A 12,900-nucleotide genomic window follows, 5' to 3' on the forward strand; every position below is an offset into this window, starting at 1 on the left:
GACTTTCATTTTTCATAGCATTGCGTGCCTTTTGAATATTTGGAGATACAACAATGAAACCCCCATGTAAATTAACAAAACAAAAAATTTTGTTTATTTAAATTTTTTTCTATTGCTTGTGTTCTTTTGTGTAGTGAGCTCCCAGTACTAAAATTTAGGGAGATTTTGATATTTTGTTGATAGATTTTAAATTGATTTTATTAGGGTATATAAGGGGAAAATAATATTCAATGTTTTATTCAATTATTAGTCAACATGCATAAAGGCTCAAATCCATGAATCCTGGGCAGTCCTTTTAATTGAAATGTCTTTAATTTAAGGTGTCTAAAATTCATGATTTTCTAGAAAAAAGGGGTTGCTTTCATAATTTCTTTAATATTTATTTAATTTCATTTTATATTTATATTTAATTGTAGTCGAAAATTAATTTAATTTGTCGTGTTCATAGAAAAAACTCACTTCTTCCTTCTTTAACATGCCTGCGAAAGGAAAAACGAAATTCCCAATTATTTTAACGAATTCTTAAACTTCAATGCCAACTTTAACTGAATTCCACGGAATTGCTTCTGGCTTTACATGAGAAAGTGAGAGAATTATTTCCACACGTACGAGTTCGTTTCATTTGTTGGCAAGCAGGTGCGTCCGTGTGTTTACTCAGTTTCTACTCATCCTGCTGGCATTCTTTGCGAATCAATCACCCTATTCACACATGCAGGCTCCTATCTCCAAGGATTCCTGAGGATTCCTTAGGATTTTATTTTGAAGTAGTGAATAAGTTTCTTCGTTTCTTCCACTCAATTACTACATATAGACAATGTGATGTGAATGTATGACTCTCCCTGATGATATATGGAAGTTTAAAGAAAATTGGGAAGAATGATAAGGTTTTGCAACGTCTTGGAATTAAATTTAATTTTTGCTTTTAAAGTTAAATTCCACACTCCTATTTCTGCTGTTTTTTGTTTTATTTTTCAGTGGAATATGTTGATTTGCGATTATTGCAATTCCCATACAAATTATTACTGTCATCTCGGTTAGAACATGTTATGATTTGGTGACATATCCCACAACGTCACATCAAATTTAATACCAACTCAAAACGTTGACATTAAATTTGGCGATGACGATTTTACAATGAATACATTGGGAATACACAGTGAAAATTTATTATGTTAAGAAGCTCAAAATAGTTGAATTTGTCTTCACTTCATTTCTATATATAATTTTGTCAAAATGTTTTTTCTATAGACATTTTTTTTTAAATTTTATTTCCTTTTGATATTTTGTCAAAATTTTATTTCCACAGAACATTTTTGGTCAAAATGTTATTTCCATAGAAAAATTTGTCAAAATTTTATTTCTATAGATGATTTTGTTAAAATGTTGTTTCCATGGAAATTTTTGTCAATTTTTTTTCTATAGAATATTTTGTCAAAATTTTATTTTTATAGAAAATTTTGTCAAAATTTTATTTCTAGATAATTGTGCCAAAATTTTATTTTTGTTGAAAATTTTGTCAAAATTTTATTTCTATAGATAATTTTGTCAAAATTTAATTTTCATAGAAAATTTTGTCAACATTTTATTTCTATAGAAAATTTTTCAAAATTTTGTTTCCATAGAAAATTTTCTCAAAAGTTTATTTCTATAGAAAATTTTGTCAAAATTTTATTTCTATAGATAATTATGTAAAAATTTTGTTTTTGTAGAAAATTTTGTCAAAATTTTATTTCTATAGAACATTTTGTCAAAATGTTATTTCTATAGAACGTTTTGTCAAATTTTATTTCTATAGAAAATTGTGTCAAAATTTTATTTCTATAGGAAATTTTGTCACAATTTTATTTCCATAGAAAATTTTTTCAAAATTTTATTTCTTTAGAAATTTTTATATATATAGAAAATTTTGCCAAAATTTTATTTCAATAGAATATTTTATCAAAATTTTATTTCTATAGAAAATGTTGTCAAAATTTTATTGCTATAAAAAATTGTGTCAATATTTTATTTCTATAAAAAATTTTATCCAAATTTTATTTCTATAAAAAATTTTATCAACATTTTATTTGTATAGAAAATTTTGTCAAAGTTTTATTTCTATAGAAAATTTTGTCAAAATTTTATTTCTGTAGAAAATTTCGTCAAAATTTTATGTCTATAAGAAATTTTATTTTTATAGAAAATTTTGTTAAAATTTTATTGCCATAAAAAATGTTGTCAAAATTTTATTTCTATAAAAAATTTTGTCAAAATTTTATTTGTATAGAAAATTTTATCAAAATTTTATATCTATAGAAAATTTTGTCAAATTTTTATTTCTGTAGAACATTTTTCAAAATTTTATTTCTATGGAAAATTTTGTTAAAATGTTATTTCCATTGAAGATTTGGTCAAAATTTATTATCCATAGAAAATTTTGTCGAAATTTTATTTTGATAGAAAATTTTTGACAACATTTTTTATCAACATTTTATTTCTATAGAAAATTTTGTCAAAATTTTATTTCTATAGAAAATTTTGTCAAAAACTTATTTTTATAGATAATTTTGTCAAAATTTTATTTCTATTGAAAATTTTGTCAAAATTTTATTTCTGTAGAACATTTTTCAAAATTTTTGTTTTTATAGGAAATTTTGTTAAAATTTTATTTCCATAGAAGATTTGGTCAAAATGTAATTTCTATAGAAAATTTTATTTCTATAGAAAATTTTGTCAAAATTTTTGTTTTTATAGGAAATTTTGTTAAAATTTTGTTTCTGTAGAAAATTTTGTCAACATTTTATTTGTATAGAAAATTTTGTCAACATTTTATTTCTATAGAAAATTTTGTCAAAAATTTATTTTTATAGATAATTTTGTCAAAATTTTATTTTTATGGAAAATTTTGTTAAAACTTTATTTCCATAGAAGATTTGGTCAAAATGTAATTTCTATAGAAAATTTTATTTCTATAGAAAATTTTGTCAAAATTTTATTTCTATAGAAAATTTTGTCAAAATTTTTGTTTTTATAGGAAATTTTGTCAAAATTTTGTTTCTGTAGAAAATTTTGTCAACATTTTATTTGTATAGAAAATTTTGTCAACATTTTATTTCTATAGAAAATTTTGCCAAAATTTTGTTTCTATAGAAAATTCTATCAAAATGTTATTATACCCTCCACCATAGGATGGGGGTATATTAACTTTGTCATTCCGTTTGTAACATATCGAAATATTGCTCTAAGACCCCATAAAGTCCGTCTATTGAAATCACGCTAACTTCCGAACGAAACAAGCTATCGATTTGAAACTTGGCACAAGTAGTTGTTATTGATGTAGGTCGGATGGTATTGCAAATGGGCTGTATCGGTCCACTTTTACGTACAGCCCCCATATAAACGGACCCCCAAATTTGGCTTGCGGGGACTCTAAGAAAAGCAAATTTCATCCGATCCAGCTGAAAGTTGGTACATGGTGTCGGCATATGATCTTTAACCACCATGAAAAAATTGATCCACATCGGTTGATAATTATATATAGCCCCCATATAAACCGATCCCCCGATTTGGCTTGCAGAGCCTCTAAGAGAAACAAATTTCATCCGTTCCGGCTGAAATTTGGTACATGGTGTTACTATATGGTCTCTAATGACCATGCAAAAAATGGTTCACATCGGTCCATAATTATATATAGCCCCCATATAAACCGATCACCAGATTTGATCTCCGGAGCCTCTTGGAAGACAAAAATTCCTTTGATTCAGTTGAAATTTGGTACGTGGTGTTAATATAGGGCCTCAAACACCCATGCAAAAATTGGTCGAAATCGGTCCATAATTATATATAGCCCCCATATAAACCGATCCCCAGATTTGACCTCCGGTGCCTTTTGGAGAAGCAAAATTCATCCGATCTGGTTGAAATTTGGTACGTGATGGTAGTATATGATATTTAACAGTCATGCCAAAAGTGGTCCATAATCATATACGAGTATAGCCCCTATATAAACCGATCCCGAGATTTGGTTTTGAAGCCTCTTGGAGGAGCAAATTTCATCCGAGTCAGTTGAAATTTGGCACATTGCGCTAGTAAATGGCCGTTAACAACCATGCCTAATATCGGTTTATAGTTATATATAGCCCTCAGATAAACCGATCCCCAATCACACAAAAATTGGTCCATATCAAGTTCATAATTATATAGCCCCATATAAGCGACCCCCATATTTCAATTCTACCACGTATGGACTAACTCACAATTTAGAAAACGATGTTAAGAAGTTTTAAGACACCACAACCCAAGTAATTCGATTGTGGATGACAGTCTTTAGTACAAGTTTCTATGCAAGGGTACATAAGATTCGGCCTGGCCGAACTTACTGCCGTATACACTTCTTTTTTCAAAATTTTATTTCTATAGAAAATTTTGTCAAAATTTTATTTCCATAGAAAATTTTGTCAAAGCAAAGACATTACTTTATTTTAAGCTTCTATTTTCTTTAAGTGTTCTTATAAAAAAAAATAATGAAATAAAAAACATAACAAAATCACTTTACTACATACGAATACATGATATATGAGACTTACCTCCCCCACATGATACAGAGCACAGGGACATCGGTACCGTCTCCCATTGATAAAGCGATTGTGAACAGGAGCTTCCATTGCCACCACAAACACCACAAATGTCGACCTTTTTCGCTGAGCCAATTTTCAAATCACAGCCGACGCGCTGTAAAAAAAAAAAAAACAAACAAGAAACCAAAAACATAACACAAAAAAGGCACTTGAATATCATTCTTGTTTTATAACCTGCCAGAAAATGAAGAATGAGCTGGCAACTACCTGTATAGGTTGAGACAGTATAACAAATAACCAAAGGATGAATGGTTGAGGGAGAGAGAGAGGGAAGCAGTGGGAGCAGCCACAGTATGATGAGGTGGAAAAAAAGAAAACATAAATATGTAAATAGGTTTCAGGTATCACAACACCGGGTATTTATGTCTTCTTACAATCAAAATCAAACAATGTGGTTAACCAGCCCCCGATACGCCCCCAATACCCCACGGCACGATACACACATACACCAGAAGAAAGAAGGAACTGACAATGTATTAGGCATGGGTCTTAGGGTGATGGTTGTAGCATTGAAAAATACCACAAACAAATAACCTAAATTGTAACTTTAGCCTATGGAAACAAACAAATTGAAGAAAAGAAACGACGAAACGGTGACATTCTATATGCAATGAATCAAAAATGATAATCACAGCATTAGTAGCACAATAAGTGTGTGCCTAAAAATATGCTGTACTTAAAGACTATTCTCTCTCTCAATATCTCAGTGTTAAATTTTCACAATTAAGATGAGAGGATACTGAAATGCTAATACGAGAATTTTTAGTGTATCTTAAATTCAAGCATCATTCAAATGAACTTCTAAATGTATGAAAAGGATCCGAAAACGGGGAACTATGTCCATCTTATGACAAGTATATGTGAAATTCATTGGAGAATTTCATACTCCAAATGTTCCCGACTTCCGGATAACAAATTGGGAATCCTAAATACTTTTGTGGAAACTTTTTTCTTGGTGGGAAATAATTTGGCCTATAAAGCTCAGCGGTGCCAACTCTGACGATTTTTCGTCATTTTGACGATTTTTAATGGTAAATTTGGTCTCTGACGATTTGACGACGATTTTAAACAACTTAGTTATGAGATGACGATTTCTTAAAATGCTCGACTCAAGTGTTTCCTTGTAAGAGTTTTTATGCCAATTGGACGATTTTTCAAAGTGATGTAGTTATAAGTTGACGATTTTCATAAGTTGTAATGTAAACATGTTATTTTGGATCTCAATAATATGAAAATTTATATGTAGCTTGCTCCCAGCCGTCTCCAATGTAGAAAGAAGTTTCAAAGCAATCAATATAAATAAACCTAAAATTCGAAATCCCTTTGAAACTTAAACATTGCAAGGTATTCTTTTGTCTAGAAACTATTTAAAGCGAAATAATTTTGATTGCTATGAAGCCAGTTTAGTTAAATTCACTTTATTTATTTATTCATTACCGATAATAGTAATAATAACAAAAATTATACATGAGCAAGTAATAAGGATTTAAATTCGCTTGGAGAATAGGAAATTTTTCTGTCAAGAAAATTTTGTTAAACAATGTAGTGGTCACAATCAGATATATTAATTTAAATTAATTAAAAATTTATTTCAATTAATCGTCGTTTAAAAAACTGGAAACTATATGACACACTTAGAGATTTAAATGGCATTATTCATGTAACTAAAATTAATAAAACCCTTTTTTAATAACAGCTTTATTATGTATACAATATATGGATGCTTCAGATGTTTGAATAAAACTATTATTTTGTTCCTAAATCTTTTTTTTTCAACTGTTTTATGAGTGACGATTTTTTGACGAATTCCTTGGGATGAATTGACGATTTTGATGAAATATATGTTTAAAATTGACGATTTTCAGCCCAAAACAGTTGGCACCACTGATAAAGCTTAAATTTTTTCAACTTCTTTGGCATTCCATGTAAACGCCTTGTAAACAACCAATTTCCAATCGTAACAACTCCTCCATTATTTATTTAAATGTTTGATACCACTTAATATTTTCGTTCAGTGTCATTGCAATGCCAAATTCGTGAAAATATTTGAAATGATTTATACGAACGATTTGTTTGAAATGTTACGAATCATTTTTGCTTCCTCGCAACCGCAGTTATTTCGAAATATTATTTGCCACCATCACAAGGATATAAGGAAAGCTACCCACATACATGGGTAATCAATCTCCTTTTGCCCAATTCAGTGATACAGAAACGAAACGAGCAAATAAACAATGGTGCAACAAAACCATGGGGAGCTCTCATGATAGGGCAACCCTGCCCCAACCCCCCACAAAAACCACTTCAGACTTGTGATTCAAACAAAACGGAGACAAGCCAGCGAGGAGTCCCACACAATACACCACATGCAAATACTTAACAACAACAGGGCAATCCTCCAACATAACTTTGGCAAAAACGATATATTGGCATTTATTACAACAAATTGGAACACAAAATCCGAATAGGAAATGATTTGTGATAAAACAAATACGGCCATAAACAATTGTTGGCTTTCCGCCGGAGTGTATGAAGAAAAAAAACCAAAGCAGGCATTTTCTAGGAGCAAAGAGGACGATGACGTTGTTTACAATGAGGCAACCATGAAAATGACAATCCTTTGTGTTTGTGTGTGGAAAACACAAAGCTGTGTGACATAATATGAATAATAGCATCATAACGAAAACAAAAAAAAAAAAATACCACCGAAAAAATTCTAAACCACCTGGGGTTTTTTGAGAATTTTTGTTAAAAAGCTAAATTTTTAGGTTGCCAGTTAGAGAGACATTTTTTGTCATTGTAGCTTAACAATCGTCTGCAAAAGAATATTCGGTAACTCCAATCTCCATGAATTGGATACATGGATTTTTGTCAACCGCAAGTCTTAAACACACCGATGATATTTGTCTAAAGTCTTCAGCTGCTCACCAAATTACATGACATGGATGTAACAAATCGCAGGATATTTAAAAACAACGTTGCCTTTTGTGATTTGTAGCACCCGCATATCTATCACCATTCTCTCTCACCACACTCCATGACTCTGGTCCTATGTTACACCTGCCAGTCATGCATAAAACAATCACCCGTGCCACCAATGTACCACCTACCTGACATTTGCCTTGTATACACATGTCCAAACTGCCAGAACGACATCGTGTGCCATCCAAGACACGCGGACTTAATTGGACAACCACACTCAGCTCATCATAGTGCTCGTTATCATCGGCTGGGGCTTCAGGTGATACATCATCGGTTAAATGGGCAGGTCGACCTCTGTAAGAGAAGCAAAAACAGCAAAATATTAAATTGAAATTAATCTCATTACATATTACAATTTTAATAGGATTTGAAAGTGTTAATAATACACGCAAGTTTGGCCGGAGAGTGAAGTGCATGTAGACCTTTATGTGAATTTTAATCATTAATGCAGAAAATCTTTAATTATCTAATAACAAAGCACCGTTAAAATAAATGTTATATTTCAGTCTTTAATAATTAAGCAATCGCGCTGAAATTACAAACTCGTTTTTTGTCTTCATGCAGGTCAAGTTCAAAGATGGGTTATATCAGCCCAGGTTTTGATATAGTCCCCATATAAACCGACCTCCTGATTTGGAATCTTTGATTTATAGAAACTATAGTTTTTTAATCAAATTTACCTAAAATTTTAAGTCTAGAAGTATTTTAGAACCATAAAGAGGTGTGCCGAAATTGGTGAGTATCGGTCCATGTTTTGATATAGCCCCCATAGAGACCGATCTCCCGATTTTACTTCATGGCCTTGTAGTTTCGTTACTTTAAAGAAAATTTTCCTTACTTCAAAGACATGCGACTTTGATAGAGGGACGCGAATTTTAAAGATTAAAGATGGAATCAAAGTTTATAAAGAATCAAAGATTATAATCTTTCGTTTAATTAAAATTTCTTTATTTTAAAGAAATTTGTCGTTGTGTAAATTGTGTGACCTAAACTTTAGACTGCATAATATTTCATAATAGGACAATATTTTTTTCAATGGGTTCTTACAACATATTCTAACTCTTTGCTGTCTAAGGATTGTGCTCGTGGAACGAATAATATCTGTGCGGAAATGTTTCTTCCGCTGCCATTTTTTCCTTCACCAACTGTTTATTGTTTTACTCTTTTTCAGTTCCTGAATGTAGTTCACCACTTATGAAATTCCTGCTAATGGGATTATCTGCGCATTTTACCTGACATCATGGATTTTCGCTACATCGGAAGCTGTCGTGCGATTTTTACACGGCTTTCCAACTCTCTTTGATTTCGCTGTGAAGTTTAACTTCCAAATACCAAAAACTAATCTACAGAACCTCCTGATTTCACAAGCGGTAAAATCAAAAGTAAACATTCAATTTAGGAGTCACAGTGGTTAGCATGCTCGCTTTGCATACACAAGGGTATGGGTGCGATCCCAGTTTCTATCAAACACTAAAAAGTTTTTGAGCTCTGGATTATCCCCTCTCTGCTGGTGACATTTCTGAGTTGTTCTAGTTTTGTTTAAGTGGTTTCTCCATAATGTGAATCGCCGTTCGCAGTCGGCTATAAAAAGGAGGACCCTTGTCATTGAAATAAACATGGAATCGGAAGCACTGATAAGTGAGAAGTTCACCACTGTGGTATCATAATGGAATGAATAGTCTAATTGAGCGTGAAATAGCGGGCTGGCACTATACCTAACCTAAACATCCAATCTGGAAACTCGTTCATTCAGTCCAAAAATCACCAATTTAAACTTAAATTCCTCAAAAAAATCCCCATTAAGAATTCTAACCACAACACCAAGAGAAATAAAAATTTTGACAAAATTTTCTATAGAAATAAAAGTTTGACAAAATTTTCTATAGAAATAAAAGTTTGACAAAATTTTCTATAGAAATAAAATTTTGACAAAATTTTCTATAGAAATAAAATTTTGACAAAATTTTCTGTAGAAATAAAATTTTTGACAAAATTTTCTATAGAAATAAAATTTTGACAAAAAATTCTATAAAAATAGAATCTTGGCAAAATTGTCTATAGATATAAAATTTTCACAAAATTTTCTATAGAATTAAAATTTTGACAATATTTTCTATAGAAATAAAATTTTTCTATGGAAATAAAATTTTTAAAATTTTCTATGGAAATAAAATTTTGACAAAATTTTCTATAGAAATAAAATTTTGACAAAGTTTTCTACAGAAATAAAATTTTGGCAAATTTTTCTATAGAAATAAAATTTTGACAAAATTTTCTATAGAAATAAAACTTTGACAACATTTTCTGTAGAACTAATCTTGACAAAATTTCCCTTAGAAATAAAATTTTGACAAATTTTTCTATAGAAAGAAAATTTTGACAAAACTTTCTATAGAAATAACATTTTGACAAAATTTTCTACAGAAATAAAATTTTGACAAAATTTTTCTATAGATATAAAATTTTGACAAAATTTTCTATAGAAATAAAATTTAGTTAAAAAACGTTAAACCGAAAAAATCCCCAAAATAATGGAAATTCACCACCATATCCCTAAGTCCCAAACTCAGAAATTGCGCTCCATACACGAAAAAATAAAATTTGGGGGGAAATCTCCAATACTGGCAACACTGCTTTCATCAGACAGTGATGCAAAGTAATTATCATATAAAACTCGTATTTAAAGTCTATATAGTATCTTTGTTCTATATCGAAATAAAATGTTCACAAAATTTTCTATAGAAATAAAAGTTTGACAAAATTTTCTTTAGAAATAAAATTTGGACAAAATTTTCTATAGAAATAAAATTTTGACACAATTTTCTATAGAAATAAAATTTTGACAAAATTTTCTATAGAAATAAAATTTTCCAATATAAAATAATTAATCAAGCTTGAGATCGTTTTTTGTATGTATTGGTTTCTTTATTTTTCAATATTTCGCAATTACATTGAATTGCTTCATCAGGAGTCGATCTATAATAAAAGTGGTTTGATAATTTTTAATCATGACATGTAAAATTCTTTCTCAAAATTGTTTTTAAAATCGCAAATAATTTTAGTGGTAATAACAGCTATTGGTTTTAGTTTACAAATTTTTTATAAATAATTAAAGATTTTAATAATTGTAATTAACAAGTATCAGGAGACCAGGAAAAACAAAAGGAATTACATTATACACTTACGTATGCAAAATATTTAAGTGTAACACAACAACAACACATAAAGCTTAAAACTAGAGTAGTATCACTACGTTCGTCTATTACTTTTATTGCACTGATTTCCCTCTTGCTTTCTCTGATGCTGAGTACTTGCATATCTAGTTGTCTTTTCTATGATGTGTCTGTATATGTGAGCAATGTTATCTGTATCTGATTTGTAGTTCATTCTCTTCTCTGTGGGTACATTGTTAATGTACAACATTTCTAATGTTAATCTTTTGCTGTTGCTACTCTCTCTCTCCAATACTCTCACATCGTCAAAGTTCGGGTGATGTTTCGTTGTCGCACAGTGTGTTGCAAGCGCGGTTTTTTGGAGTTTGTTGTTATTGCGGAGTTTTATGTCTGATTTGTGTCCCGACAGTCTTGTTTTTAATTTATTTTTCGTAGTTCCAATATACATTTTGTCACATGGTTCTTTGTTATCTCCATTACATGTTATTTGATAGATAACATTAGATGTTTCCATAATAGGCGTCTTGTCTTTAGTTTTTGTGAAAATGTTTTTTAGTGTATTGTAATTTTTATGGGCAATATTGACTTTATTTTTGTCTACTATGTTAGAGTTTGTTATCCTTTCCGAAATTCCTTTTACATAGGATAAGGATCTGTAAATTTTGGGTTCTTTCTCTATATTTTCTTTGTCCAAGTAGGGTTTGTAAGATGAAATTAGTTCTTTTATTAGTTTTGGTGGAAAATTATTTTCTTGAAGTATATTTTGCAGCTTTTTTCTGTTGTTTTTATGGAATTTATTATCGCTTATTGTCAGTACTCTGTTTACTAAGTTTTTGGCCGTATTTATTAGCATGGACCTTGGGTGATTGGAAAAGAAGTTCATTATTCTTCCTGATGCTGTATCTTTCTGATACCAGTCTGTAATAAGTTTTCCATTTTCTTTTATTAGTAGTATGTCCAAGTAAGGCAGTTTATTATCCGTTTCTATTTCCATCGTAAAACTTATGCTTTTATGAAATTCATTAAGGCATTTTAATGTGTTATCTATTTCGTCCTCTTTTAATATCGCAAATAGGTCGTCAACGTACTTAGTCATAATTTTGGGTTTTTCTTTTAACTTGTCCATAGATGTGTCTAACAATTTTTCCATTAAAATGTCTGCTATGACCGGAGATGCTGGTGATCCCATGGGTAAGCCTTTTTTCTGCCTGTATATTTTTCCGTCGTATTTAAAATATCGATTGTCCACTATACAGAAACGTAGTATTTTCATAAACAGATGCTTTGTCATATTCGTGTGCACAGTTATTTCATTCCACCTTTCTTCTATTATTTGGAGTGCTGCGTCAACTGGTACACTTGGGAAAAGCGATACTACGTCAAACGAAATTAATTTCTCATCCTTTTGGATCGTCAAGTGTTTTATCCTATCTCTAAATTGCACTGAATCCCGAACATTATATCTAGATTTAACTGTCAAGCATTTCAGAATATCTGCCACATATTTACACATCTCCGAGGACGGGGATTTAACCGAAGAGCATATTGGTCTCAATGGGTATCCTTCTTTATGGATTTTTGGTAGTCCGTACAGCCTTGGTGCTATCACATTATCTGCCTTAAGGTTCTTCTTTTCCGCTTCCGATATGATATTATTCTTGAAAAGTTCTTCAACTAACTCATTATTTCTCTTTTGTAGGGCTTGTGTGGGGTCTTTATTTACTCTTTGATATGTCATCATATCTCCTACAATTTTTAACATCCTCTCTTTATATTCTTCCTTCTCCATGGCCACTGTAACGTTTCCTTTGTCTGCGTTTAGTATGTAAATATTCTTGTTGGCATTTAAAAATTTTTTAGTTCGTTCCACTGTGTTTATAATATATTTTTCTCTTCCACTATGGGACATTTTGTTAATGTGATTCTCTACCGATGTTGCGAATTTTGTCCTAGCCTTTTCTTGCTCTTCCTTGTCATTGTTCATCTGGATTAAATTTTCTCCATCAGCGATATATTTGAACAAAGGGAATTTTGTTCTTTGAGTTGGGAGACCGTGCTTTTGTCCTAGAGATAGAAGCCATTTTATATCGTATGGAAATTCCGTTTTGGTTTTGTTGACAAACCATTTT

At 30.5% G+C, this 12,900-nt stretch overlaps 1 protein-coding gene across 1 annotated transcript in view; it reads right to left on the reverse strand.

Moving 5' to 3' along the window:
- nolo (ADAMTS-like no long nerve cord) overlaps positions 1-12,900 on the reverse strand; it is a 206,984-nt gene that overhangs the window by 113,087 nt on the left and 80,997 nt on the right. The window contains exons 5-6 of the mRNA XM_075293157.1: positions 7,727-7,892; positions 4,566-4,710 (exon numbers count right to left, since the gene is read on the reverse strand). Coding sequence (XP_075149272.1) covers positions 4,566-4,710; positions 7,727-7,892 — 311 coding nt within the window. The remainder of the gene's footprint in view (positions 1-4,565; positions 4,711-7,726; positions 7,893-12,900) is intronic.

The sequence above is a fragment of the Haematobia irritans genome, chromosome 2 (assembly GCF_050003625.1).
Source record: "Haematobia irritans isolate KBUSLIRL chromosome 2, ASM5000362v1, whole genome shotgun sequence".
Classification (NCBI taxonomy): domain Eukaryota; kingdom Metazoa; phylum Arthropoda; class Insecta; order Diptera; family Muscidae; genus Haematobia; species Haematobia irritans.